The 24,481-nt window shown below is 55.4% G+C and overlaps 1 protein-coding gene across 1 annotated transcript in view; it reads right to left on the bottom strand.

The window, feature by feature from the left end:
* The window catches only part of ACAN (aggrecan), a 37,114-nt gene extending 13,800 nt beyond the window's left edge, over positions 1-23,314 (bottom strand). Inside the window, 11 exon segments of the mRNA XM_014448408.2 lie at positions 2,414-5,833; positions 6,893-7,108; positions 10,188-10,481; positions 11,272-11,399; positions 12,262-12,436; positions 13,227-13,622; positions 15,714-16,007; positions 16,826-16,953; positions 17,950-18,124; positions 19,484-19,867; positions 23,235-23,314. Coding sequence (XP_014303894.2) covers positions 2,414-5,833; positions 6,893-7,108; positions 10,188-10,481; positions 11,272-11,399; positions 12,262-12,436; positions 13,227-13,622; positions 15,714-16,007; positions 16,826-16,953; positions 17,950-18,124; positions 19,484-19,867; positions 23,235-23,304 — 5,680 coding nt within the window. The 5' untranslated portion in view covers positions 23,305-23,314.
* Between the last annotated feature and the right edge of the window lie 1,167 nt (positions 23,315-24,481).

Genomic DNA, 24,481 nt, shown 5'->3' with positions numbered 1-24,481 from the left:
CAGGGGCTCGGGGACGCGTGCTGTGACTTCTGATACCAGGGTCACACTTTTGCTTTCAGTATCAGGTTGGGGAAGGGGCTGCTAAGAATGAGCTGCTGGATCACACCTGACCTGAAGCCAGCCGTGCATCCCGGAGCTCGGGGACAAGCTCTGCGTCATTTCCTGCAGGGCACGAAGGGGACCCCAACCCCACCCAGACCCACGCACACAGGGACTTTCCTCGGAGAGGTCTGCCCTCCATGATGCGCAATAGCCCTACCGAGTGTCCCCACAGGGACCACGGGGCGTGACTGGCGATCCCCAACACACACCCTCCTTCAGCAGTTCTTTGAAGTCTCAACTTTTATCTTCAAAATTCAAGCACATGTCCTAGCTGGTCTGGCTCAGCGGACAGAGCATTGGACTGAGGACTGAAGGGTCCCAGGTTCAATTCCGGTCAAGGGCACATGCCCGGGTTGCAGGCTCCATCCCCAGTGTGAGGCATGCAGGAGGCAGCCAGTTAATGATTCTCTCACATCACTGATGTTTCTCTCTCTCTCTCTCCCTCTCCCTTCCTCTCTAAAATCAATAAAAATATATTTTAAAAGGAAAAAAAAAAACAATTCAAGTACATTTCGCATTCCGCTCCTCAAACCACCATGGGCTACACTAACTATATACCTCTCCGTTTCATTACTTAGCTTGACTTTTTCCTCCTAAACCGCCATGTAGAACAATGCCCTAGAACAGTGGTTCTCAACCTTCCTAATGCCGCGACCCTTGAATACAGTTCCTCATGTTGTGGTGACCCCCAACCATAAAATTATTTTCGTTGCTACTTCATAACTGTCATTTTGCTACTGTTATGAATCGTCATGTAAATATCTGATATGCAGGATGTATTTTCATTGTTACAAATTGAACATAATGAAAGCATAGTGATTAATCACAAAAACAATATGTAATGATATATGTGTTTTCCGATGGTCTTAGGCGACCCCTGTGAAGGGGGTCGTTGGACCCCCAAAGGGGTCGCGACCCATAGGTTGAGAATCGCTGCTCTAGAAAGATGTGGCTTCTAGCCCCAGGTAGTCTGAGCAGCCTGAGCCTCAGGTGATCTCGGTGTCCCCACCCTCCCCTGCCTGCATGCCCCGCGCCATACCTACATCGCAGTGCTCGCCAGTGTGGCCAGGGGGGCACAGGCATAGCACGTGTCCCCCCGTCTCCTGGCAGGTCCCAGGGCCACAGGGATCCTCGCCGCAGGACCTGGCTCGGGCTGCACCCCCCGGGGAGAGGCTAAGCACCCAGCAGCCGGCCGCCTGGGGCGCGGCGCAGCCTCCGAGACCCCGAGGCTGGGGCACGAGGTCCCGTAAGCTCACGAGGCTGACTTGGGGTCAGCGTGTTTCTGGGGTGCCTCCTGGACACCTGGCCCTGGTACCCGGGGCCTGGGCACACAGCAATGTGCAAGGGACCCCAGAACAAAAGTGGGGGGAAGGCTCAGCTGCGGGTGCCCGGTGCTGGGATGCTGCTGAGGTGCGACAGTCACTACAGTCCAGAGGAGTCCCTTGGACTGGGGTCGGGGTGGGAACCCCAGGGCTCAAGTCAGGACTCAGCCCAAATGATACCTCATCAACCCTTAAATTGTGCTGGTTTGAACCCTGCACAAAGGAAATATTTGGGCATAAAGGCCACCAGGAGGTTCATTCTGTCATCCCACTCTCACTCATGGGAAGGGGCCAGGAGCACAATTTCCAGCACTATTCAAGCACGTCAAACTTGCTTTAACAAGGCCTGCGGCCCTCCAGCCGCGAGTTTGACATGCTTGACCCATAGCCATCATTCCCTCTCTCCGTGCCAAAGACACATAATCAGGTTCATACATAAATGTTCTCAAGATGTAACTTCACTCTAATGGTAATCTTTTTTTGTTGTTAATCCTCACCTGAGGATATTTTCCCATTGATTTTTACAGAGAGGAGGAGGGAGAGAGAGACACACACAGAAACATCGATGTGAGAGAGACACATCCATTGGTTGCCTCTGCACATGCTCCAACCAGGGCGGGAGATCAAGCCTGCAACCAAGGTACATGCCCTTGACCAGAATTGAAGCTGGGACCCTCAGTCCGCAGGCCGATGCTCTATCCACTGAGCCAAACTGGCCAGGGCACAATCACTAACCTCTATGAGTGTGTCCTGTGTGCCTACTCTGATGCTCAGTGCTTGTTTTATATATAGTTACATGCTGTTTAATCTTCCCTGGTCCTATTCCCATTTCACGGGTGAGGATCAGAGAGGTTAAGAAACTTGCCTGAGGCTGCACAGCTCATCTCTAGGGGAGCTGTGCTCAGAGACTTGAATCTACACCGCCTCCCACTCTGCTACCATCTGAACTAGCCAAACACATCGAAAGGAAAAAGAGATGTCAGCCATACCTGTAGTGGTGGCCTCCGATCCTTCGGTCCCTTCTGCCGGAGCTGGGATGGAAGAAGCGTCCGTTGGGAAGACGGCTGTTTCGGCCGTTTGGGCCTCTTCTCCCGAGTGCACGGGGCTTGAGGACTCCACTTCCAGATTCGCCTCTGCAGGGCGCTGGGGCTGCTGGGTCCATTCAAACTCCGGGACGCTGGTGCCCACGACAACACCCAGCCCCGAGGCGTGACCAGACGGGTCCCCGCTGATCTCCGGCCCGTCTCCAGAAGCCCCGGGAGTGGCCGAAGGCCAGCCCGAGGTCTCCGTGGCCACACCGTAGGTGGTGGCCGACTCTCCACTCATTCCCGACGGGGTGGAGCCCTCCGTGGGCCCTTCCTGGAAGGTAGAGGGGCGGCCGCTCACTCCCAGGCCCGAGGCTCCCTCCAGGTCAGCTTCGTGGAAGGCAGAGGTGGTTTCACCCAGGTCAGGGGTCCCCGAGGCCACCCCGCTGGCCTCAGGAGCAGCAGACGCCCCCACCCCAGCCTCAGGAGAGGCAGACGTTTCGCTGCTGGATTCTGGGACCGATGACGCCTCGACCCCAGACCCGGGGAAGCTTGGCGTGGCTCCACTGAGGTCCCCCGATGTAGAGGCTTCTCCGCTGGACTCAAAAACCTGGGGGGTGTGCGTCAAAGGGGGTCTCTGGCCGAGTTCCTGGGAAACAGTTGGTTCCGTGACACCCTCCACGAATTCGGAAGTGATCAGAGTGACGTCGGGCAGTCCGGAGGCCTCCCCGCTGGTGCCCGGGGCTGCAGAAGACGCCCCACTGGCATCCGTGGAGCCGTAAAAGTCCCCGCTGAAATACGGGGTACTCGAAGGCTCGCCGCTGGGCTCCCCCAGCCCGGACTGCAGCCCGCTGAGGTCCGACAGTCCAGAATGGTCTCCAGACCCGTCCGGCGCTCCGGAATGGGCGCCGCTGAGTTCCAGAATGCCCGAAGGCCCCTCCCCTGCTTCTTGGGCCGTCGGAGGCTGGGTTACAGATTCCACCAAAGTCCTGTCGACGAGCGAGACGGTGGGGAAGCCCCGTGGAAGTCCGCTGCCGTCGTAGGCTCCGGAGGGCAGGCTGCTCCCCGCCTCGGCGCCGGAGGCCTCCCCACTGACCTCGGCGGCTCCGCTGGGCAGGCCGCTGAATTCTGGAGGCTGCGACGGAAACCCGCTGGAGGCGATGGCCCCGGACGACTGTCCGCTGACGTCCACCGTCCCGGAGGTGCCCGAGAGATCCGTCTCCCCAGAAGGGAGGCCGCTGAGTTCCACGGACCCCAAGCCTTCTTCTTCTTCCCTAAACGGAGTTGGGGTCACCTCCACAAAGGTGCTGTCCACGAACGTAACGCCGGAAGCGTCCCCGCTGCCGCTCGTGGCGCCAGAAACCAGGTCGGGGATCCCCGAGGGGGCCCCGCTGAACCCGGGCCACCCCGAGGGCTGCCCACTGAGGTCAGGGACCCCAGACGTTTCTCCACTCGGGTCGGTCATGCCAAACGGGCGGCCGCTGCCAAGAAGATCTCCAGAAGCTTCTCCGCTGACACCTGGCTGTCCCGAGGACTGCCCACTAAGCTCGGCCATTCCAGACGTCTCCTCCGGAAACCCCGACGGCTGCCCACTGAGCTCGAAGAGCCCGGATGTCCCCCCGCCGAGGTCAGGGAATCCCGAGGGCTGCCCACTGACACCAAAGAATCCAGATGTTTCCCCGCTGATGTCGGGGGATCCAGATGGCTGGCCACTGAGTTCAGCCCCCGAAGGGAACCCGCTCGCGCCCCCGCTCACGTCCGGTTCGCCGAAGGGCAGCCCGGATACCTCGCCAGCACCGCTCACGCCGACGGTGCCTCGCCCCTCCAGCTCACTCGCCGTGGCGGCTGTGACCACTTCCACCAGCGTGGTATCCACCAGGGAGACCGTCGGGAGCCCCGAGGGAAGCCCACTGAAGTCCGGCGCGCCGGAGGATGGGCCGCTTCCGAGGTCCGTGCCAGAATACTCACCGCTGAACCCAGAGGGAAGGCCACTGGCTTCCGGAGCCTGCCCGCTTCCGAGAGCTCCAGAAGGTATCCCGCCCAGGCCCGAGTCTCCAGAAGCTGACCCGATCGAGTCTTCTTTTCCAGAAGGCAACCCGCTGAGGTCCTCGGGTCCAGAACCAGAGGTCTCTAGACCCTCTCCTCCAGAAGGAAGTCCACCAAGGTCCTCTACTCCGGAGGCAGAAGTTTCTGGAAGACCCTCTCCTCCAGAAGGAAGTCCACCGAGGTCCTCTACTCCGGAGGCAGAACTTTCTGGATGAATCTCTCCTCCAGAAGGAAGTCCACCCAGGTCCTCTACTCCAGAGGCAGAACTTTCTGGATGAATCTCTCCTCCAGAAGGAAGTCCACTCAGGTCTACTCCAGAGGTAGAACTTTCTGGATGAATCTCTCCTCCAGAAGGAAGTCCACCCAGGTCCTCTATTCCAGAGGCAGAACCTTCTGGATGAGTCTCACCTCCAGAAGGAAGTCCACCGAGGTCTACTCCAGAGGTAGAACTTTCTGGATGAGTCTCACCTCCAGAAGGAAGTCCACCCAGGTCCTCTATTCCAGAGGCAGAACCTTCTGGATGAGTCTCACCTCCAGAAGGAAGTCCACCGAGGTCTACTCCAGAGGTAGACATCTCTAGATGACTCTCACCTCCACTAGGAAGTCCACCCAGGTCCTCTATTCCAGAGGTAGAACTTTCTGGATGAGTCTCACCTCCAGAAGGAAGTCCACCCAGGTCTATTCCAGAGGTAGAACTTTCTGGATGAGTCTCACCTCCAGAAGGAAGTCCACCGAGGTCTACTCCAGAGGTAGACGTCTCTAGATGACTCTCACCTCCACTAGGAAGTCCACCCAGGTCCTCTACTCCAGAAGCAGAACCTTCTGGATGAGTCTCACCTCCAGAAGGAAGTCCACCCAGGTCCTCTACCCCGGAGGCAGAGCCTTCTAGACCCTCCCCCCCAGAAGGCAGCCCCCCAACGTGAGAAGCGTTGGACCACGTAACTCTATCTTCCTCCCCCGAGGCCAGTCCACTTCCCACAGGCAGGCCTGAGCCCGCCGCCGAGGTGACACCACTGGAGTCAAGGTCTTCCGAGGGCTGCCCACTGGCGTCAGGGTGTCCTGAAGCTTCTCCACTGGCTGAGAAGTCACCACTGACTTCCGGTGCCCCCGATGCCTCCCCGGAGCCCGGCAGCTCCGTCCCACTGGGCACTGGGGGTGAAGGTGTGAACAGCGGCTCCTGGGAGGGGGCTGGCATCTCTGAGGGGGATGGTGTCTCCGAGGGGGATGGCTCTTCTGAGGGGGCTGGCTCCTCCGAGGCCAAGGGCACTTCTGTGGCAGAAGGGCCTCCTGTGCTCTCCTCTGTGGCTGTGCTAGTGGGAGGCCATGTAGGAGGGACCCCTGGAGGACGAGAGGAAGAAAGACAAGGTGAGGATTTAGTAACTCTGCCCATTTTAAGCTCATGCAGAGAAGCCCAATTCCGTTCCCTTCACAGTAACATTTTTCTTTGCCCCGGCTGGTTTGGCTCAGTGGGTAGAGCGTCGGCCTGCAGACTGAAGGGTCCCGGGTTCGATTCCGGTCAAGGGCACATGCCCGAGTTTCGGGCTTGATCCCCAGTGTGGGGCATCCAGGAGGCAGCCGATCCATGATTCTCTCTCATCATTGATATTTCCATCTCTCTCTCCCTCTCCCTTCCTCCCTGAAATCAATAAAAATATTTAAAAAAAAATTTTTTTTTTCTTTCAAGAGCTCAGAGATGTGTTTAGGCATTTTCTAATGGAACCTTGCACAGTGTCTCTGGAAAGAAAGGGGAAAGGGAGGGAAAGAGGGAGACGGAGAAACTCCCCAGCACCCTCAGGCTGTGCTTTGCGGGATTTTTGGGGGGTGCCATCCACACAACCCACTGGGTGTGGGGGCCTGGCTTTGTGAGATTTGCAGCGGTTCTCAACCTGTGGGTCGCGAACAATGAAAATACATCCTGCATATCAGATATTTACGTTACGATTCATAACGGTATGAATTTGTAATTCAAATTACAGGTATGAAGTAGCAACGAAAATAATTTTATGGTTGGGGGGTCACCACCACATGAGGAACTGTATTAAAGGGTCGCGGCATTGGGAAGGTTGAGAACCTCCCTAACTTAGGGGGTGCCATCCACACAACCTACTGGGTGTGGGGGCCTGGCTTTCCCGGAGGGCAATCAAGGTCACCCTTCAAGTACTTGCACATCCTCATCTCATCGTATCTAAACCCATGGTTCTCCAAGTGTGGTCCCTGGACCAGAAGCACCAGCGTCACCGGACAGCTTGGTAGAAAAGCCAATTCTCGGACCCCACCCCAGCCCCACGGAATCAGACTCGGGGGTGGGCCCAGCACCCCCACGATGCTGCTGCTCGATGCGGTGTGAGAATCATTCCTCTGAACCCAGCCCCCTGAGGCCGGGAAGGCCACACAGACCTGGCAGCGGCAAGGTGCCCGCGGGGGTGTAGGCCCGTTCCCATTCCGTGTGGTTTTCCGGCTCCATGGTGAAGTCTGGGACTGCAGTGGTCTCCTCCCCCGAGGGGACAGCAGCCACGCCGGGTCCCACTTGGGGGGTGATCCAGTCCTCCACGTCTGAGGGGGGTGTGGGCGTGCCACCCCGATCTTCTCCGGGAGAGGGCGCAGCCGAGACACCTAGAAGAGATGTGGGGGTGAGGGTTCCTTCTCACCAGTGCCCCACCCCAGCTGGCCCTTCTCGAGGGCAACCAGGGGAGTCTGAGGTGAGCCAGGCCTGTGCAAGCGCCTTTTTGGGCCTCGACAACCCCCTCCACCTAGCAATCCAGAGAGATCAGTTTAAAAAATACATATTTTCTATGGATTTCAGAGAGGAAAGGAGAGGGAGAGAGAGATAGAAACATCAATGATGAGAGAGAATCATTGATTGGCTGCTTCCTGCACGATCCAGGATCGAGCCTGCAACCCGGGCATGGGCCCTGACTGGGAATTGAACCGTGACCTCCTGGTTCATAGGTCAATGTTCAACCACTGAGCCCCTGTGGCCGGGGCGGAGAGATCACTTTTGACCTCCTCAATTAATAAGAGCTGTTTTGCAGCAACTACACTCTCAATATGCACATACCACTGGCACTTTATTTCAGGGTGGTTTGGGGCATCTCTCCTACAGAATTTATTATACACTAGAGGCCTGGTGCATGCATTTGTGCACTGGTGGGGTCCAGTGGGCCCGCCCTGATCGGGCCCCCATTGGGCTGGACTGGCCAGGGGGGAGGGGTCCCGGGCAGTTGGTGGGCCGGCCCCACCCCCTGGTCGAACTCGGGTTGAATTCCTGGTTGATGGGATAATTTGCATATTACCCTTTTATTTTTATTTATTTATTTTTAAAATATATTTTTATTGATTTTTTACAGAGAGGGAGGGAGAGGGATAGAGTTAGAAACATCGATGAGAGAGAAACATCCATCAGCTGCCTCCTGCACACCCCCTACCGGGGATGTGCCCGCAACCAAGGTACATGCGCCCTTGACCGGAATCGAACCTGGGACCCTTCAGCCCACAGGCCGACACTCTATCCACTGAGCCAAACTGGTTAGGGCTGCATATTACCCTTTATTATATAGGATGCCAGGCATGGTTTAAAGGTGTTATGCATACCAGAGCATTTTATCCCATAATCACCATAAGAGAGAGATACTATATGTCACTTACAGATGAGGAAACGAAGACACAGAATTAAGTGACTTGCCCAGAGTCAATGGCTTTTAAGTGGCAGAAGTTTGAATCCAACCACGTATCTGGCAGCATGCCCTCAGTGTCATGGGTCAATTAAAAGCATGAATTGCTGCCCAGCTGGCGTGGCTCAGTGGTTGAGTGTCCACCTATGAACCAGGAGGTCACAGTTCGATTCCCGGTCAGGGCACATGCCTGGGTTGTGGGCTCGATCCCCAGTAGGGGGCGTGCAGGAGGCAGCCGATCCATGATTCTCTCTCATCATTGATATTTCTAGCTCTCCCTCTCTGAAATCAATGAAAACATATTTAAAAAAAACAAGTTGTTGATGGTTAGGCAATAGAATAATTTGACTAAACTCATCATGAAAATACTTTCAAGCAGGAGAGAATTTGATTTGTGTACAAATTATTTATGACGGCAAAGCTACCATTTATTGAGCATTTACTATGTTCCAGGCACTCTGTCAAGTGTTTTCTGTGCACTATCTCAGTTAATCCTCAGCCATATCATGATTTTATAGATGAAACAGAGAAACTGAGAAGTTAAGTGACTTGCTCAGAGTCACACAGCTACTAAGCAGCAGAACCATAATTAAAATTAAGGTCTGCCTGAATTCAGAGCCCAGGTTCTTACTCACTTCTCTCTCCTTATCTCTGGGAAACCTTAGAGCAAGCATGTCAAAATCGCGGCCCTCGGGCCGCATGCGGCCGACAACAAATATTTTTGCGGCCCAGCCAATAGGACGGTATATAAGAAACGTTTGAATAAAAGTTTTGTAACTTAATTTTTACAATGTCCTGTTATACATAATCCTATATAATAAAACCCTAATATTCAAACTGACCGAACAGTGGAATGACCGGCAGAACGACCGGTCGCTATGACATGCACTGACCACCAGGGGGCAGACGCTCAATGCAGGAGCTGCCCCCTGGTGGTCAGTGTGCTCCCACAGGGGGAGCTCTGTTCAGCCAGAAACCGGGCTCACAGCGGGAGCCTCTCCTGCCTCCGCTGCAGGTGGACAGTAAGGTGCGAGGGGTCCTGGACTGCAAGGGGGCACAGGCTGGGCTGAGGGACCCCCGCCCCCAGCGCATGAATTTCGTGCACTGGGCCTCTAGTCATTAATAACGAACTACAATGTCCACTAATGACTGATTACTGTCATCGTGTTGCATTCATTTCCCTTACGTGCCTTACACGCAGGCGCACCATTTCTCTCCACTGATACTAGCAGCGAATATTTTAGCAGCCGATGGTCACGTCATTCGTCTTGGACTGACTTGTTTGGTGTGTGCAACAGGAAATATTTTGCTTTCGGAGAACAAGAAAAATAGGTTTATTTGCGTGACGCTTATTCATCTGTGCAGTTATTCAGTGTCTGGTAAGTGAATGTTCAAGAAAAAAAATACTAATTTTTATTAAAATACCCTATTATTTTATGTTAATGATGACTCATTTGTTTCAGCCCTTTGTATTCAGCTCATCTCTATCGAAATAAACCTATGTTTCTATGAAAATGGAAGCTTTTGCTGTTTTGTGGCCCACGTACACTTAAACCGAGTTTATTTGGCCCGTGTTAGCCTGTGAGTTTGACATGCTTGCCTTAGCACAGTGGTTCTCAACCTTCCTAATGCCACGACCCTTTCATACAGTTCCTCATGTTGTGGTGACCCCCAATTTCATTGTTACAAATTGAACATAATGAAAGCATAGTGATTAATCACAAAAACAATATGTAATGATATATGTGTTTTCTGATGGTCTTAGGCGACCCCTGTGAAAGGGTTGTTCAACCCCCAAAGGGGTCGCGACCCACAGGTTGAAAACCACTGCAGGATGCATTTGCCTTGGGGTCAAAGCCCAAGGTCATGCTAGCTCCCGAGCTGCCCCTCCCCCAGACAGACTGACATTTTCTTTCTTGTTTAGATGGACAGGGGGAGTGGACAGGGGCCAGGAGGGCTCAGCCCTGGGGAGTCACCCCCCAGGCAGAAGTGGGGGCTGGAGGAGCGGGGAGAGCACCTACCGCGGAAGCAGAAGGCGTGGTGCCGGGACAGTGGGTCCAGGAGGCCTGTCTGGTTGGGGTAGAGGTAGACGGTCCTCACGCCTGGCTTGTCCCCGCCACAGGCCGGCCGAGGGGTGACGATGGGGTAGCGGAGGCTGCTGTCGGCCAGCCAGCCGGCATAGCACTTGTCCAGGCCGAGGCTCCAGGCGGCGTAGAGCTGGCCGGTGGAGGCGAGCGTGGCATTGTGGGATTCACAGAACTCCAGGGCTTCCTGGAAGGTGAACTGCTCCGGGCGCGTGACGAAGAACACCTCCCCTGGGGGCAGAGGCGGGGGGCAAGGGTGACCCTTCACGCCCACAGCCAGGGTGGGCCCTGCTCACCCACGGGCGGGGCTCCCTAGGCCCACACCCGCCCCCCAGCAGGGGTGGGACACCTGCCATGGCAGGCAACGGTTAAACACCCTGTCCAGTCCGAATTTTTGACTATTCCCCCCTTAGATCTTCCGGGACACTGGGGAATAGGGTGCCACTGGGGTGTCCTAGGAGTTGGGAACTTTCAGTGCTGAAACCGGCAAAGTTGCAGCCAAACTGGGAAGGGTTGGTCACTTACACTCCCTCTGGGCCTCCTTCCTAGCTTGCTTATGTATGTATGTATGTATGTATTTTTTAAAAATATATCTATTGATTTCAGAGAGGAAGGGAGAGGGAGAGATAGAAACATCAATGATGAGAAAGAATCATGGATCGGCTGCCTCCTGCATGCCCCCAACTGGGGATGAGTCCGCAACCTGGGCATGTGCCCTTGACCGGATCGAACCCGGGACCCTTCAGTCCGCACAGGCTGACGCTCTATCCACTGAGCCACACCAGCTAGGGTTTTTTTTGTTGTTGTTTGTTTTCACTGCAGGACTTCTCAGATCCTTTGATTTGGTCATGGGCATTGGGACTCTCCAGGAGGCAGATGGTAGGTAGATATTTAAAAAAAGGGATTTATTTATCCACAAATGTGGGGGTGGGCGGATGATGGCTTTACCCCTCCTTTTTTGTGTCTCCCCAACAGCCCCCTTGCCCATCTGGGGCCCAAAATGTGAGAACGAGGCCTGTACCTTCGAGCTTGTCCACGTAGCAGTAGACATCATAGGTTTCTGATGGTGGGCGCACACCGTAGGTCCGGACCCCCGGGCTGCTGTCCTTGTCGCCCACACACGGGGTCCTCGGGCTCACAATGGGGTATCTGCAAAGGAGGGTGCGAGGGGCAGATGAGGGCCTGTTCAGGGTTGGGGGCTGCTGGGTGAGGCTGGCTGGGAACTCGGGCAGGGAAGGTCTTTGGAGGGATTCAAACCATGAAGAAGCCCCTTATACTAGGCGTAAGGTTTGGGGACCCCTGGGGGATTCCTGGCTTCAGAAGGAAGCCCACTGCATGGAATAGCATTGGGTCAAGCTGGAAGGGACTGGGGGGCTTAAGGATGAGGGAAATGACCTAGGACAGTGGTCGGCAAACTGCAGCTCACAAGCCACATGCGGCTCTTTGGCCCCTTGAGTGTGGCTCTTCCACAAAATACCGACTTCTGCGCACGGGCCACGAAGTTTCAATCACACTGTACATGCGTGCCCGCATGTGGTATTTTGTGGAAGAGCCACACTCAAGGGGCCAAAGAGCAGCATGTGGCTCGCGAGCCGCGGTTTGCCGATCACTGACCTAGGACTTTAAAAAAATATATTTTTATTGACTTCAGAGAGGAAGGGAGAGGGAGAGAGACATAGAAACATCAATGATGAGAGTGAATCACTGATTGGCTGCCTCCTGTATGCCCCCTACTGGGGATCAAGCCCGCAACCCGGGCATGTGCCCCGACCAGAAATCGAACCCAGGACCCTCAGTCCCCAGGCTGATGCTGACCTAGGACTTAATGCCACCCTCTCTGAATATGCTTCGATCCTGGGGGGAGCAATTAAGGGAGCAGCCAGGAGTCACTGGTTAATTAATTAAGGTGCCCTCTCTCTGCCCTGGGTGCAGGGCCAGGCTCCCGGCTCCCCCTAGCCTGACCTCTCCAGGTTGGGTAGGGGCTGAGAGGGGAGCCCGGCCGGGCCTTCACCTCACGGTCTGGTCCTGCAGCCAGCCGGCGTCACACTGCTCGTAGCCTGCTTCGTAGGCGGCCTGGAGCTGCTCGGGCGAGGCGATGACCGCCCCGGTGCGCAGGCAGGCCTGCTGTGCCTCCTCGAAGGTCAGTGAGTAGCGGGCAGAGCCGGGGCGGTAGTGGAACACGACCCCTGGGCGGGGAGGACAGGGAGAGAAGGAAAGACAGAGCGGGCTCAGGGCATGGACCGGGTGCCACAACGCCGGTGCCCACGGTGCCCGGTTCTCAAAGCTTTGCCCTGGCTTCATGTTAGGAATGGCCTCCCTTCACCCCGCCTTCCTTTTCTCCTTCCGATCCTATTCCCAGGCCATGCGGACAGTGAAATTCAAATTCTATTTTATTTTTATTTAAAATTTTTTTTTATTGATTTTAGAGAGAGCAGGAGAGAGATAGAAACATCAATGATGAGAGAAAATCATTGATCGGCTGCCTCCTGCATGCCCCCGACTGGGGATTGAGTCCGCAACCTGGGCACGTGCCCTTGACTGGAATCGAACCCGGGACCCTTCGGTCCACAGGCTGATGCTCTATCCCCTGAGCCAAACCGGCTAGGGCTGGCCTATTTCTTTCTTTCTTTTCTTTTTTTAAATATATTTTATTGATTTTTTACAGAGAGGAAGAGAGAGGGACAGAGAGTTAGAAACATTGATCAGCTGCCTCCTGCACACCCCCCACTGGGGATTGAGTCCGCAACCCGGGCACGTGCCCTTGACTGGAATCGAACCCGGGACCCTTCGGTCCATAGGCTGATGCTCTATCCTCTGAGCCAAACTGGCTAGGGCTGGCCTATTTCTTTATCTGACAAATAAGAAGGACCGAATCACAGAGGAGAGGCTTGTCCCAGGTCCCGTTGAAGGTAGACACCCCCAGGCCAAGTTCTTCCCACCTGGCCCCCCCCAGCCCCCCGAGGAGTGGGCACTTACCCCCTGGCAATCGTGGCTGCCCGGGGACCTGGGTTTCACCCGGGGCTGCGGTCACCTGCACCACCAGGTCCTCGCCGGTGAAGGGGCCCAGGCCAGGCGTGGACGCCCCGGGAAAGGCCCAGGGCCTGGTGGCCTCTCCAGTGCCGTTCTCAGCCTCAGGGAAGGCGGTGGCCTCTATGTCGGGGGCCAAGGTGAGGGGTTCCTCGGGCTCTGGGGCCGTGGGGGAGCCGCCGAAGATGGGCCTCACCGTGAGGATCACGTTGCCCCGGGCTTCGCCCTCCGTCATGTTCCGGGGCAAGGGCAGCTCCACGTCGGGCCAGGTCACCGTCTGCACGGTGATGTCCTCTTCGCCACCCACCCCGAAGAAGTTTTCTGGGATATCGATAAAGTCTTCACCTGGGCACAGGGACAAAGGCAAGCGTTAGCCGCACATCCCGGGGCTGAGAGGTGGGAGGTGAGCGTCGGCGCCACCTCCTCCTCCGCTAGGGAAGGAAAGCACCCACTGTGTGCCTGGCACCTTGCTGGGCCCATTTTGGGGTCCTTGTCTATGTGACTATTCATGACTAGAGGCCCAGTGCACGAATTCGTGCACAGGTAGGGTCCCTCAGCCTGGCCAGTGATCAGGGTCCGTGGGGGTCAGTGGGTTGGGGAGGGTCGTGGGAGGTTGGCTGTCACCCGGGGAGGGATCCCAGGAGGGCTCCAGGGCGTGTCTGGCCCTCTCACCCAGTCCCGATTGGCAGGACCCCAGCAGCAATCTACCCTACTGGTTGGAGCATCTGCCCCCTGGTGGTCAGTGCACATGATAGCGACTGGTTGAGCCATTGACCAAACGGTCAGACACTTAGCATATTAAGCTTTTATTATATAGGATAGGAGACCACGCAGTTTCCAGATTGCGAAAGAATGCAAAGCTGTCATAGCACAAGATATTAACCAATCATTTCACAGCTCCAGCATCACTTCCGGGTCAATGCCAGCCGCCTGTTCACCTAGTGGCTGAGCACCTTGCTGACCAGCCAATGGGGAGAATGTAAATCTGCTGTAAAGGGAAACTGGGAAATCTCGCGGAAGATGCGGGAGCTCGTGAAACGGATGAAACACGGGAGAACTACTGCTTCTGGCAAAAACGAGCCAGCTAATCATTCATGAGGAGACCATCCGTGAGCGTGCGGCGACTTCGAGAAGGGTGGTCAGGATATGGAAAGGTCGAGAGAGGCTTTGGGGGAGACCCTAACCATTTTTGCAAAACTAATGCTTTTCGTGGAAGATTGGGCTGTGGAGGGCAACATGCAAGGAGCTATGTCACTGTTGCCATAAAATGGATGCAACTCTGTATCATTCATTTTTTCTGTCCCTCCAAGAATTAGCGTTTAGTAGCAATTATTACCTAGATTATGTACAATGTAAGGTAAAAAAATTTTTGTCTAAATTTTCTTTTGAAAAAAAATGTTTTAAAAATATATTTTATTGTTTTTTTACAGAGAGGAAGGGAGAGGGATAGAGAGCCAGAAACATCGATGAGAGAGAAACATCGATCAGCTGCCTCCTGCACACTCCCCACTGGGGATGTGGCCGCAACCAAGGTACATGCCCTTGACCGGACTCGAACCTGGGACCCTTCAGTCCGCAGGCCGACGCTCTATCCACTGAGCCAAACCGGTTAGGGCTTGTCTAAATTTACAAAATATAGCACCTGCCAAAACTTTCCCCCACTTTTTTTTTTTGACACAATCCATTTATTTTTTCCCTTTTTATTGAATTTATTGGGGGAGATACTTGACCCCCCCCCTCCGCTTTTCAGTAACATGTTGACACTCCTTTTAAGTGAACCCCATTGCAAAGGCAGATAACAGTGCCTCCCTGTGGGGACACGGTCTCAATGTCAGGCCCCACCACCTTCTATGTGGTGCCACCATCTTCCCATTACCAGTGGTTCTCAACCTTCCTAATGCGGCGACCCTTTCATACAGTTCCTCATGTTGTGGTGACCCCCAATTTCATTGTTACAAATTAAACATAATGAAAGCATAGTGATTCATCACAGAAACAATATGTCATTATATATGTGTTTTCCGATGGGCTTAGGCGACCCCTGTGAACGGGTCGTTCGACCTCCAAAGGGGTCGCGACCCACAGGTTGAGAACCGCTGCATTAGACGGATGAGACAACTGAGGCTCAAGGCCTTGGCTTTCCCACGGTTGCACAGTAGCAGGTGGCAGACTCTAAAACCCACGCTTTTAACCCATTCTGGGCTCATGAGACAGGCCGGATACCCCGCAGCCTCCAGCCACTGTACCTTCGCTCTCCTAGGAGCCTGTGGAAATGGGCGCTGCTAAACCATGAGGTTCAGGTGCCCAATGACCCCTTGAAGGGGTAAAAACCAACCCCCCACCCCCCGTTCCCAGATCTCTTCCTCTGGGCCCTGCTTTTGCTGGCATGACCTCCCCTCCCGGCCCCCGGCTCCCAGCCCCCAGCCCCCGCCGCACCTGTGTAGCAGATGGCGTCGTAGCGGGATGAGGGGTCGGGGTAGCCCGTCTGGTTGGCGTGCAGGTACACGGTCCTCACGCCCAGGAGGTTGCCGCCGCAGTTGGGCCGGGCCTTGGAGATGGGGTAGCGCACGCTGCGGTCGGCCAGCCAGCCAGCGCTGCACATGTCCATGCCGCCCTGCCAGGCCAGGTACAGCTGGCCCGTGGTGGCCAGCCGGGCGCCCAGCCGTCGGCACTCGTTGGCAGCCTCCTGGAAGGTGAACTTCTCTGGAGACGTCGAATAGAAGACCTCGCCTGTGAAGGACAGAGCGGCAGGGTGAGGATCTCCCTCCCACCCCTGGCCCGTGGTGCCTCCAGGTCTCCAGAGCATCCTTTTTTTATTTTATTTTATTTTTTTAAAATATATTTTATTGATTTTTCACAGAGAGGAAGGGAGAGGGGATAGAGAGTCAGAAACGTCAATGAGAAACATCGATCAGCTGCCTCCTGCACACCCCCCACTGTGGATGTGCCCGCAACCCAGGCACATGCCCCTGACCGGAATCGAACCTGGGACCCTTCAGTCCGCAGGCCGACGCTCTATCCACTGAGCCAAACCGGTCAGGGCAGAGCATTCTTTTTTTTTTTTTTTAAAAATACATTTTTTGTTGATTTCAGAGAGGAAGGGAAAGGGAGAGAGAGATAGAAACATCAATGATGAGAGAGAATCATGGATCGGCTGCCTCCTGCACGCCCCACACTGGGGATTGAGCATACAACCCGGGCATGTGCCCTGACCGGGAATCGAACCGAGATCTCCTGGTTCCTAGGTGGACGCTCAACCACTGAGCCACGCCGGACAGTGGTGGCTGGTCAGAGCAGCGAGGGGCCTGGCTGGGAGGGGAAGTCCTAGGTGAGGGATCAGCGACCACCACTCTTTGGCTCAGGGGTGGCACCAGTTTGCAGGAGCCTGGGGTGACTGAGGCCTGGAGCCCCCATTCTCCCGTCCCCCTTCCTCTATTCCCCATGGCAGAGGGGGGCAAGTGGGGGGTGCCCTGGGTGAGATCCCGAGTGTCAGCAGGGTGAAGGGGGGACAGGAAGGGGGCCCCTGGGAAGGGGGCAGGCGGCCTCACCCTCCATCTCCTCCGCGAAGCAGTACACGTCATAGGTCTCGTTGGTGTCGCGGATGCCATAGGTTCTCACGCCGGGAAACTCGTCCTTGTCCCCGTAGCAGCCTTCCCGGGGAACGTGGATGGGGTACCTGCCAGGAGCCCAAAGCGGGGTGATTCACTAGGGGACAGAGGGGGCCTGTGCCCTTGTAGGCTCCTCCCATGAGGGAGGGAGTGGTGACTCATTGAGGCGTGTGCCCGTGTCCGCCCTGGATGTGTGGACTATTTGTTTTTATAGGTTTTTCGTCCGCTTTACCGAACTGTGTATTTTCATAGCTATTGGTGATTAGATTCAGCCCCTTTACTGAATACTTATGGACACCAAACACATTCTATCAGGGGCCTGCAAACCTTTTCTGTAAAAGGCCAGAGAGCAACTATTTTAAATTTAAGAAAAGTTTTTATTTCTTTTTATTATTTTTAAAAAATATATTTTTATTGATTTCAGAGAGGAAGGGAGAGAGAGAGGGAGATAGAAACATCAATGATGAGAGAGAATCATTGATTGGCGGCCTCCTGCATGCCCCACACTGGGGATCGAGCCTGCAACCCGGGCACGTGCCCTTGACCGGAATCGAACCCGGGACCCGTCAGTCCACAGGCTGACGCTCTAGCCACTGAGCCAAAGCAGCCAGGGCATAAAAAAAATACTTTGATTGATTTTAGAGAGAGAGGAAGGGAGAGAGACAGAAACATCGACTGGTTGCCTCCTGCACGCCCCCTGCTGGGGATCAAGCCAGCAACCTGGGCATGTGTCCTGACCAGCAATCGAGCCGGTGACCTCTCGGTTCATGGGTCAGTGCTCCACGCTGAGCCACACCGGCCGGGCCAAATAGTTTAAGATTTGCGGGGGACGACAATGTGCATGTCATTTGCTTGGAGAGAATGCTGCTATAGGACAGAGCTGCTCGCAGCCACGCCCTCCGTGCAGGACACAATAACAAAGACCCGGGGCTGATCATCGGCTGCTTGCTGTAGAGTTGGCCAAGCACCCCCACCCTCGGCTGGCCATGGTGTTGCACCAGCTCAGGGCTGGTCACCGTTCCAGCCCATCGTCCACCCCACTCCGCCGGCGGCCGGGGGCTCACCTGACAGTCTGGTCGGCCAGCCAGCCAGCGTCGCACTGGTGGAAGCCGTCCTCGTAGGCGGCCTGCAGCTGCTCGGGCGTGGCGATGATGGCGCTGTTCTGCAGGCAGGCCCGCTGCGCCCTGTCGAAGTCCAGGGTGTAGCGCGTGGAGATGGCTCTGTAATGGAACACGATGCCTGCGGGACAGACGGGGGCCGGAGAGCAGGTCAGGCACAGCTTCCCGAAGCCGAAGCCCTCACAGAAGGACGGCCGTGGTCAAAGGGGCCTCACAGTCAGCTGGCCGAGCCTCTAGCTCAGTGGTCGGCAAACTGCGGCTCGAGAGCCACATGCGGCTCTCTGGCCCCTGGAGTGTGGCTCTTCCACAAAAATACCACGTGCGGGCACGCACATACAGTGCGATTGAAACTTCGCGGCCCATGCGCAGAAGTTGGTATTTTGCGTGACTCTCCTTCCCACATGTGGTCTTTCTGCCTCTGATGGGATGCCCCCAGCCACGGGGAACTCACTACCTCACACCTATGAACACCTACGATAATTCTGATCATCAGAAAGTTCTTTGTTTAAAATTTTTATTTTATTCTTTAAAAGTATTTTTTTATGTAACTTTCATTTCTGAGGGAAAATACCTTTTTTCCTTTCAACTCCCATAACAAAATACAGAGCTATCAGATACCCCTTGAAAAACATGTATAATATACGTATATTTCTATAGCATTATATCATATAGATGATACATATGCAAAAATGTGAAGACTTTATAGAAAGGGGATCATCTAAAAGGCACTGCACAATGGAGTTAAGATCACTTACATTTTATGTGCACATACACACTTTAGTCTGCTTAAGCTGACTAGTGAAGTCATCTAGAAGGTTCTTTACGTGAAACTATAAAAGCTGTCTCCTTATATGCCCCCCGCCCCACATTTGCTTTGGGGAAAAGACCCTTAGGACCCAGGTACCCTCAGCCCAGCGGATTCCGGGTGGGAACCCTGTGTGTGACACCCCCCCCAGGAGTGGACTGTCTTTGACTGGGCCTCCCAACAGGAAAAACCTGGTGCCAATCAAAGCCAACCAAGGACACGACCATGCTCCCTGGGCCACGGAGAGACGGGGCACCTGGGCGTCTTCAACCCTTTCTTTGGATTCTGGGACTGAGAGTGGGGGTCTGGGTGGGGAGGTGGGGGAGGGAAAAGACAGCTGGATGAAGAGCCAGGAGTCTGCTCCGGCTCACGTCCAGGGAGACATGAGGCAAGTCTCTCAGCCTCAGTTAGCCTGTCTGTACAATGGGTACGCTCCCACGGCCCACGGAATCACAGGATCGTGGCAAAGCACCATTTCCATGAGACGGTAGCCAGGAAGTAGTGACTCCCCTCCAAGTCCAGTTGACTGAGGTGCAAACGGGGGCGGGGAGGAGCTGGGGTTTGAGAGCCAGCCTGTCTGGGTCCATAGGGGGAGGACAGTATTTGGTTCTTTTTGCAGGTGAACCAGGATCCCTGAGGTGGAGGGGTGGGGGCAAGGGGGGAGAGGACTCTCACCTTTCACCACGACCTCCACGGTGGCCTCGCTGTCCTCGATGCCATGCATGACCTCACAGCGGTAGATCCCGGAATCGTTGGAGCGCAGGTTCTGAATTTCCAAGGTGGCGTCGCTGGGAATGGCCGGGTAGTTGGGCAGCGAGACCTTGTCCTGGTAGGCGCCGCTGACCCGCACCTGCCCGTCCGTGGCCACCAGCAGGACCACCTCCTTCTCCTTGGAGATGCGGCTCCATTTGATTCTCGGGGTGAGGGGCGCGGTGGCGGGGGCGGTGGTCACGGGGTGCATGGGGTCGATGAAGTAGCAGGGGATGGTGAGGGAGGTCCCCAGGAGGACCCGCAGAGGGGACGGTTCGGGGATGCTGACGCTCAGCGAGCTGTCAGGGTCTGTGGGGGAGACAGACCTGTTAGTGCCCAAGAGGACCACCCAGCCTTCCCTGCCAGTGAGCCCGGGTGCCCGTGTTGGGGACACACCTGTGCCATACGGAACTCCCAGAAATCCTTGCAACACCCCTCCCAGAGCAGCATTCCTCAAGGCCCCAGGTGTCTGCACCTCAGGACAGGAACTATGGAGCCAGAAAAGGGGTTGCCGAGGAGGGTACGGGGGGCCCTTCGGGGTCACGCCCACCTCTCTGGCCCTGGCTGGTATGGCTCAGTGGATAGAGCGTCAGACTGTGGACCAAAGGGTCCCAGGTTCAATTCCGGTCAAGGGCACATGCCCAGGTTGCGGGCTTGATCCCCAGTGTGGGGCGTGCAGGAGGCAGCCGATCAACGATTCTCTTTTATCATTGATGTTTCTATCTCTCTCCCCCTCTCCCTTCATCTCTGAAATCAATAAAAATATATTAAAAAAAAAAAGACCACCTCTTTGTTTCTCAAACTAGGGTGCCTTAGGGGATGCCATGCCACTGGATAAACAGGAACCAACTTCCTGTAGTGACAGCTTGACTCCAAGACTTGGGGAAAAGTTATTTGGGGGTAGAAACATCGTTATGGGGAAGAAAAAAAAATCCACAAAACTTCAGCGATGTGCCTCCCAGGATGAGGTCAGCCTTGGGCTTTATCCCGGCTCTGCCGGCAGACAAGTCATTCTCTTCTGCTGTTGGGGAGGCATCAGAGAAGACCATACATTTAGGTCTGCAAAGAGGCAGACGGGGGTAGGGGTGAGATATGACCGGACTCCATAAAAAAATCATAGAGCCCTGGACAACGGGGCTCAGATGGTTGAGCGCCATCTCATGTACTGAGAGGTCGCTGGTTCGATTCCCAGGCAGGGTACAGGCCCGGGTTTCGGGCTCCATCCCCAGTAGGGGGCGTGCAGGAGGCAGCGGATTTTCTCTCTCTCTCTCTCTCTGCCCCAAATCAAGAAAAACATATTTAAAAAAAATCATAGAGAGATTTCATAGGGAAGCTGCTGTGGTTCACCCAATCCTGTTAGAAGTAAAGGTCACCCTGGAACAGGACAGAAAACAGCTTTCGGAAAAACGGCCCCTTTCATGCCGAATCGGAGCTTCAGGGAGCTTTTCCCCGGGACAGGCTGCAGGTTGAACATAAACATGCTTCAGATGCTTGTGGGTGATAGGAACATGCCAGGGCCGGGCACGGGGCAGCCAGGAATGTCCGGGGTCCAGCCCTAACCTTTGCATGTCCTGGGGAGTCACCACCAGGCCCCTCCGCACAAAACTCCCTTTGAATGCTCCACAACACGGCGTGGTTTGAGAGGCGAAAGGCCAGGAGGGAGAGTGGTGTCCAGCGCTGCGCTTTTTAAAGCTCTCAACCGCCCCCGGGCAACGGGCGTGTGTGCCTGTGTGGGCAACCTCCGCCCCCCCCTCGGGTTCCAGCCAGGGGCTGCGTACCCGTGGGTCTCAGGGCAAGAGGACACGTGGAGACCCTCGGTCTAAATCAGGGGTCCTCAAACTACGGCCCGCGGGCCACATGCAAATACAAATATTGTATTTGTTCCTGTTTTGTTTTTTTACTTCAAAATAAGATCTGTGCAGTGTGCATAGGAATTTGTTCATAGTTTTTTTTTAAACTATAGTCCGGCCCTCCAACGGTCTGAGGGACAGTGAACTGGCCCCCTGTTTAAAAAGTTTGAGGACCCCTGGTCTAAATATTTAAGAGTTATAAATCAAGCGGACAGGTCGCTCAATAGAATACTACGTTCTAGCTTCCTGTGGGGCAGGGACACCTTTCACAGCGAAAAGCCGGGTTCCACTGCAGACTTCTCGGATGGTGTGGCATCGGTATTGGGGTCCCTTCTTTTCCCACTGCTGCTTTGGTCCGTGAGGGGACTGTGTTCTTCCCAGCCTCACACCCCAGCTCTGTCTACACCCCACGCATCAGCCACCCCTTAACCTCTCCCTCAAGCCTCGGGGTGGCTCACACCAGGGGTGTGATCCCCGACAGAGAGACCCAAGCGGTCCTGGAAGTGGCGTGGGTCCACGTGGGCAGGGAATTCTGGGGATCCTGGTACCGAGGGCGTGGCCTACAGGGGGGCATCGATCTGGATGGCCATGTGTCGATGGCCGGACAGACTCCTCACCCTTTAGGGAGCACTGGGGCTGGGGGAGGGTCATGGGAAGGGGTCGCGGGGAGGAGCTCTAAAGTGCATGGCCCAGGCCCTGGCCGGTGAGGCTCAGTGGATAGAGCGTCGGCCTGCAGACCGCAGGGTCCCGGGTTCGATTCCAGTCAAGGGCACGTACCTCGGTGGCAGGCTCCTCCCCAGCCCTGGCCCTGGTCGGGGCTCATGCAGGAGGCAACCCATGTTTCTCTCACATCGATGTTTCGCTCTGTCTTTCCCTCTCTCTCCCACTCTCTCTAAAACAGTGGTTCTCAACCTTCCTAATGCCGCGACCCTTTCATACAGCTCCTCATGCTGTGGTGACCCCCAACCATAAAATCATTTTCGTGGCTACTGCATAACTGTCATGTTGCTACTGTGATGAATCGTCGTGTAAATATCTGATATGCAGGATGCATTCAGGCGACCCCTGTGAAAGGGTCGTTCGGCCCCCAAAGGGGTCGCGACCCACAGGTTGAGAACCGCTGCTCTAAAAGATCAAGGCGAGGATTCACAACAACAAGATAAATAAAAAATGAAGTGCACGGGCCAGAGCAGAGGCCTCTCTGGCGGGGTCTAAGCGAGATCCGTCTCACTTTGGGGCGAGCTGGTTCCCGGGTCAGTGGACACTTTGTTGACTTGGCTCAGGGCTTGATGATCAGAAACGGACCCGGCTTCTGCCACACGCAAGAGACCAGGTGGCGGGTGGGGGCGGGGGAGGGGGGGAGGGTTTGCCAAGAAAGACAAAGACCCGTGTGATCACCTGGGGCTTCCCCCTGACTGTTTCTCAGGCAGTTTTCTCTGCTGCTCCAGCCGATCCTTCCCGGCAGCCTTTTCTCTTTGGGCTCATCTATGTCGGGCCCCGATCCCAAGCTCAATGTGCAAGCCGTTCTAGGTGAGACCCCTGGAGGGGGTCCTGGGAAGGTGGGCACCTGCCTGGACGGTCCCCCCCCACCCCGATCCCCCATCAGCTGTCCATCCCAGAGGGCACCTGGACGCATGCGTGTGCTCACACGTACAGATGCTCTGTCACCGTGGTTAGGCTCAATTTCCACAGAAAAGGGGAAGGGCCGGGGAAAAGGCCGGGACGCGGGAGGTTCTATCCCCGGGACCAGCAGCACCGGGTTCAAGACCCAGAGCCCAGACTCTGGTCCCGCTGGATGCATGAGACCGGCGTGGGAATGTCCTCACCTGAGACTTCTATGGAGACGGTGGCGGCGATGACCCGCAGAGTCACAAACACGAGGAGTAAAGTGGTCATAGTTCACCTGGAAGAGGGGAGGCGGAAGTGTTATTTGGGGGGGTCAGACGCAGGAGGTCAAACGACACAGGATGATAAACTTCACATGTGCCCGAGGCTGCTTGCTGGCCACTCCCTCGCCTGGACCCGCATTGGCACCTGCCCCTCCCTCCTCTCCAGTCCGTGGACGGTTGGTCTTGGTTTAAGGCGTGTTTCCATCACATGCCCTGGCTGGTGTGGCTCAGTGGATAGAGCGTCGGCCTGTGGACTGAAGGGTCCCGGGATCGATTCCAGTCAAGGGCACAGGCCCTGGTTGTGGGCTCGATCCCTGGTAGGCGGCGTGCAGGAGGCAGCTGATCAGTGATTCTCTCTCATCATTGATGTTTCTATCTCTCCCTCTCTCTTCCTCTCTAAAATCAATAAAAATATATTTTAAAAAAAGACATATTTGCATCACAGATAATCCCCAGGGAGGAGGGAGGAAGCCTTGGAGGGGATGGTGGGTCTGCAGAGTAACACTCAGCTGAGCCTGTGGCACCCTGCACACCCGCCCCCGCCACCCCCCCCCTTGCTTCCCCGCAAGAATCTAATGGCCCAGCAGGTGTCGCTGTTGGCCCAGCCACTATGCGCTGGGGCTGGGTGGATTCCCATCCACTGGGGTTCCCCCATCCCAGGAATATATGGGGGAGCAGTGGGCGGAGCCCAGGACTCTGAGAGACCCTCTTGAGTGTCGACCTGTCTCGCCTGTTTTTTTTTTTTAGTTTTTCAAAATATATTTTTATTGGTTTCAGAGGAAGGGAGAGGAAGATAGAGGTAGAAACATCAATGATGAGAGAGAATCGGCTACTGGGGATCGAGGCTGCAACTAAGGTACATGCCATTGGCTGGAATAGAATCCTGAACCCTTCCGTCTGCGGGCTGACGCTCTATCCACTGAGCTACACCGGTTAGGGCTTAAAAAAATTATTTATTGATCTCAGAGAGGAAGGGAGAGGGAGAGAGAGACAGAAACATCCATGACGAGAGAGAATCATTGATTTGTTGTTTCCTGCATTCCCCTACTGGGGATCGAGCCTGCAACCTGGGCACGTGCCCTGACTGGGAATCGAACTGTGACCTTCTGGTTCATAGGTCTACGCTAACCACTGAGCACACCAGCCAGGGGGGTCTGTCATTTGAGTGATCTTCCCTTCATGCT

Source organism: Myotis lucifugus, unplaced genomic scaffold (assembly GCF_000147115.1).
Source record: "Myotis lucifugus unplaced genomic scaffold, Myoluc2.0 scaffold_820, whole genome shotgun sequence".
NCBI classification, from domain to species: Eukaryota; Metazoa; Chordata; class Mammalia; order Chiroptera; family Vespertilionidae; genus Myotis; species Myotis lucifugus.
The sequence above is the reverse complement of the archived record's forward strand: the minus strand, read 5'-3'. Positions and strand labels throughout refer to the sequence as shown.